We start from the raw sequence: 4,871 nt of genomic DNA, 5'->3' as shown, positions 1-4,871 counted from the left end.
TGATAAGTGCCTGTCCACAAGGTTAAAATAAAGGCACTTTTTTGTATTTCTCTTTATTTAGTTTTTATTGTTTTAGTCTTCCTTTAATATTAAAGCACAAGTCAAGACTTAATCAAACCTCTTTTTTTTTTCGTAAAGTTGACAATGGAAGATTATTTGAGCTTTAAATTCGGTATTTTGATTTAGATTTGAAACAAGCATCAATTGGTGTAGTTTTTCAACAGGGATTTCTAAGAACAACGTTACCAAAGTATGTCCGAGATAAATACACTAATTATGCGAAACTTACCTTGATGGTTCTTATTATACACGCTGTCTGAAAACCTACTCATAATGCTCCCTTTTCCAGTTCTCTTTTTACTAAATAAATGCAGATATCAGCGAGCTGAATGGAACAAACGAGAGAAAAAAGCAAATACTCTGTTTTAACTCATAGAGATCCAGACATGAATCAGCTTTCAGAGAGAATACCAGAGCCGTGCGCTTTTCCTTTCAGTTATATTGACCATGCGGCGTTCAATGTATGACGGAAATTGGGGACTTCATGATCAGAGGCTGCGCACAAATATTCTTGACGGAACAACGAAACCTAATAAAATAAAACTAAAAGTTCACGCCAATTTGGATTCCGGAAAAAAATGTTTTGAAACACAAATCACATAAATAAGTACAGAATAAGTAAGTACAGAATTAAAGCAGAAATAGATTTTGAGTTTTATGGGGTAAAGAGAAAATGATGTGTCTGTGCAAGTCATCTAGGAGTCTTCAGTGAAATCAAATAAATCACATAAGATTGGAGCGTATATTTAACAGCTTAAATAATTATTAGCCATAATATTTTCATTCATCATCTCAAGCTCACAGGCAAGGACACATTTCTTACTTTAAATGGTTTTAAGTAAAGACAAGCAACGGTAGGGTGGATGAAAAAGACGAGCTGAATGGACGGAGAATATAGTTTAACGTCACGTGATTTCTGGTTAACCAGGTGCAAGAACGAAATTGATAGGAAGGGCCAACTTCTCAGTACAGATTTAGTGTTTTAATTAGTATCTGGCTAGTGTTAGTATTAGTATTTCCTTTTCATATATTTTGAATCCGTTTGTTCCTCCAATGGTATTTTTGTTCCTGCCTTTCCTCTCTGTATTGCCTTATTATGCAAATTATGGGGGAATTTTCAAGGGGACAGCACTATCAGTGAGCTGTGATCTCTTAACAACATTATTAAAAATATGCTGTAATTCCTGAGTTTATTTACCATGGACTCTCTGGCAGAACATGCACTTCAGTAAGTTGCAGGGACACAGATGTTTAGATTATCCTGTGTCCCCAACAGAATGTACAGCCCCTGAGAGCCCCAGATTGGCCTGATGAGAAATTGATATGCTATATAGACTTAACAAGATGGGATCAGGAGAATCTGTGACGATTGATTAATTGGTTGGTGAAATAATTATTCTGCACACCTTCTCTATATTTTTTCATTCCAACGGTTTAAAAAACAAAGAAAATAAACACATTAAGTCTTTAAAGAGGCTACAGAGGAATGTCAGTAACTGTATATGTTTTAAAAGGTCAATTCTTTATATTAATCAGAGATGTCTTTAAAGAATTTGTTGTTGTTTTTTGTCACAGCTGATGCAAACTCAGTTTTTTCAAGATTCTAAATATTCTTCATGATCAATACAAATACATCTTGTAAGTTTTAGATAATATGTTATGGTCTACAAAATCCATAACATGATTTTGTAGATGAACAAGAAGCTGGTGGAAAGCTTGGTGGTGTACAAACATTCCCTATACTTTTAATATCCCTTTTTAGTCTAAATTTTCTGTTTTTGTAAAAATAACACAAAAGACTGGTAAAATGTTTTTATTGATTAGATCATTTTTAAACAGAACTGCAGGCTTATTATTTGATGAAAATATTTGGAAAAATGCTAAACAACCTCTCACACATATTAGCAACAAAATGACTATATTGTTATAAATTTTAGGAAAATAATTACCTGAGTTACCTTACAGGATTACTTGAGCTAAAAATGCAGAGGTAGCATAATTTTAAACAGAATAACAGTAGTTCTCAAAGGTATATTAACTGTCTTTCTTCAGACATTATTATACACTATTAACAGTGGCTGCTATTGTTTATTTTTTGACTTCCAACTAATTAAACCTTTGACATTTGTAATTAACAAATACAACAAACAGGATATCTGCCTTATCTTATTCATATTAGTTTCGCTGCCACACAGGAATAGAGGTCTGTCTGGGGGCAATACCAGTAGAGCAAGGCCCATAATAATCTGGTTTTGGTGCTTTTCTACATTCAGTTGTGATTTTAAGACACACAAAACAGAATTCCACCTTACACTGGCGACAGGTGATGTTTTTACACTGTTTCCCAGTGTGCTCCACCAGTATACCACAGGTGGGACAGGCCCTGATAGAGGGACACTCAGTGACTCCTTTAACTTTTTCAAAGTTGACATATGGACAGTCTCTCAGTGTTTTTAGGGCATCGTTGCAGCAGCCTTCATTGTCGCAGCGATCTGTCCGAGGCTGTGGACCTTTCCACTCTCTCAGACACTGCCAGCAGAACTCATAGGTGCGTCCTTTGGTTGCTGTGCACATTTGGCATCGGACACTCAGGTTAGACTCGACCTTCCTTGTCACAGAATATTTGCAGCCAGGACACTGAGTAGATTGAGAGTGAAAGATAAATATACATTTGTTTTAACTTTTTATGGCATGTTAAATAGGATTTTAAAGAAAAAACATTTTAAAATATGTTATGAAATTATGACATACATAATAGGATCCTTACAGTTTTGGAGTCAAAGTGTGTCTTGAAAGCATTGACAGCCATGGTGGTTTCGAAGTACTCCATTTCTTCAGGGGTCAGTAGGGCCATTTTACGGACCTCCACATAAGGCCACTCCACATTACAGCCAAACTGGCCACAAACAAATGTGCTTTCTCCCTTTCATAATATAGTGACACAAACAATTATCAGACAGGCAAAGATATGCCTCATATCTTGCAATCAGTTATACCCATTAAAATATGTTAACCAAATAAGTATGAACACATGTATTGAGGAAGAATAAATTACTCCCACTAATTTGTAGGGTGAATATCTGGTGGCTTTTTTTTCTGTTTCTAATATTTTCCTCCTCCTAGGTGATCAAATTCCCATAGTTTTCACAGCCATTACATATATAGTGAGATATTCGTATGTTCCAAACCCCCTTGCACATGCTGGACTCAATCATCGAGTAAAATAATCTACGTTACAATTTTTAGTGAATAACTTACCTTTCTCAATAAATATTTGCAATACTTGGTAAGAGACATTGGAGTAACAACATGACCGCAGGACATCCGGGCTCTTCGAGATTGAAATTCCTCACACTCGACTGTAACAAAAACAAATAAAACGATGAAAACTTCTTGCACGAAGTAGGAAACAGATAGCTTAAGCTTAAATAAACGATCTTGTTACAAAAACACTTACAGTCGAATTCGTCCTCTTTGTCCGTAAATGGAATTGTGTGATCCCTGGGATTATAACACTTTTCAGGTTTTGAGTTCATATTTCTTCTTTTCTTTCTTTATTTATGGCAGCTACGTGGGAACCACGCTCTCGTTAAGTCTGATGTTTAAAACTTTCAATTTCGTTTCTGCTTGTCTCCGTATATCACGAGTTTTTTTTTTTTTTTTTTTTTCTGTTATCGAAACCTAAATAAACCAATGAGAGCCGCGAAACAAAGGTCCGTGTTAGGAACAGCAGTAAAGTTAGTTTTAAGCTGCAAAGATATTTCACGGTGGGAGGTGATTATTACAAAAGCGTATAACGCATTGCTGTCCCTTGAGAAAATACATTTTTGCTAATTTTATTGTATAAGCGTGATAATTATATTGTATATACGTGATAAATACTGTATAAACATCATAACTTAAATGCTTTATTCAGTATTAACCGCGAGACTCATTTAAGATGAAGAAGTTTTCGCTCTAGGTAGGTTTTTGAAGGAAGTGGAGAGAGGATGGCTGAACAGATGGACACCGCTTTTTACTGTGAGAGTCCTTCTTGTCTGTCAGTGTCTGTCACACATGAGGGTGGCGCTCCAAGTAAATGTTTGATTGAACATGATAACTATCCTGACAAAGTTATCCAGGTAATCGTGGAACGTTTTTACTCTGCAAGTCATCGTGCTGCAGTAGTTAGTTTACTGGAGTTAATCAAGAGTAACTTACTTCGGTAAAGTTAGAAAGATATTCACAGATTCGGACTTCCGGGATAAATAACTTTCACACGAAACGTTGTTGAAACACAAATGACACTTCTTTCATGTCCTTAGAGCACAGACTACGTACTACAAGAATCACAAAGCATTATTTTCGAGAAAAACGAGCCGCTAGAATACGGCGGTAATCAAAACTAATATTAGGCTTGTTTTTGGCCCAGAATCTGGGACTACAGTTTTATTTTTGAAAACAGGAAGTTGGTACACGACGTAGCCGTTTTCTACGGTGGCCGGGAGGTGCAAACCAACATTACAGTATATATAAAAAAATATTTTAAAGATCCAAAACAAATTTTAATTTCAGAAAACAAATTTACATTAAAAAAAAAAAAAAGAATAAACAAAACACTTTTAAAAATTCAAAACAAATAGCATTTTAAGAAAACAAATAAAAAACATTCGAAACACCTTTACAAGTCCCAAAACAAATTAACGGCTCTGTTCGAAAACCTAGGACGTGTCCTCCAAGGACGCGGTCTACCTAGACTGGATCCTTCGAAGTCCTTGAAAATAAGGAGACCGGAAGAGTTTATGCTGTGAATTCGACCAGGTCCTCCCTTC

At 35.6% G+C, this 4,871-nt stretch overlaps 1 protein-coding gene across 1 annotated transcript; it reads right to left on the bottom strand.

Moving 5' to 3' along the window:
* Positions 1 to 1,955: 1,955 nt before the first annotated feature.
* Positions 1,956 to 3,596, bottom strand: LOC107104436 (probable E3 ubiquitin-protein ligase RNF144A-A). Its single transcript, XM_015404433.1, has 4 exons — positions 3,518 to 3,596; positions 3,319 to 3,419; positions 2,828 to 2,983; positions 1,956 to 2,697 (listed from the first exon to the last, which is right to left on the bottom strand). Exons 1-4 carry the CDS (start codon positions 3,594 to 3,596, stop codon positions 2,236 to 2,238), a joined length of 798 nt encoding a protein of 265 aa, XP_015259919.1. The 3' UTR covers positions 1,956 to 2,235.
* Positions 3,597 to 4,871: the final 1,275 nt, after the last annotated feature.

The sequence above is a fragment of the Cyprinodon variegatus genome, unplaced genomic scaffold (genome assembly GCF_000732505.1).
Source record: "Cyprinodon variegatus isolate N-32 unplaced genomic scaffold, C_variegatus-1.0 Scaffold1739, whole genome shotgun sequence".
Classification (NCBI taxonomy): Eukaryota; Metazoa; Chordata; class Actinopteri; order Cyprinodontiformes; family Cyprinodontidae; genus Cyprinodon; species Cyprinodon variegatus.
The sequence above is the reverse complement of the archived record's forward strand: the minus strand, read 5'-3'. Positions and strand labels throughout refer to the sequence as shown.

Bases quoted from the DNA above. Each gene is read 5' to 3' on its own strand.
- LOC107104436 (XM_015404433.1), bottom strand. From the start codon at position 3,596: ATGAACTCAAAACCTGAAAAGTGTTATAATCCCAGGGATCACACAATT. The intron at 3,420-3,517 runs GTAAGTGTTTTT...TTTTTGTTACAG, and splicing joins CAAAGAGGACGAATTCGACT to TCGAGTGTGAGGAATTTCAA. The intron at 2,698-2,827 runs GTAAGGATCCTA...CAATCTACTCAG, and splicing joins CACACTTTGACTCCAAAACT to TGTCCTGGCTGCAAATATTC.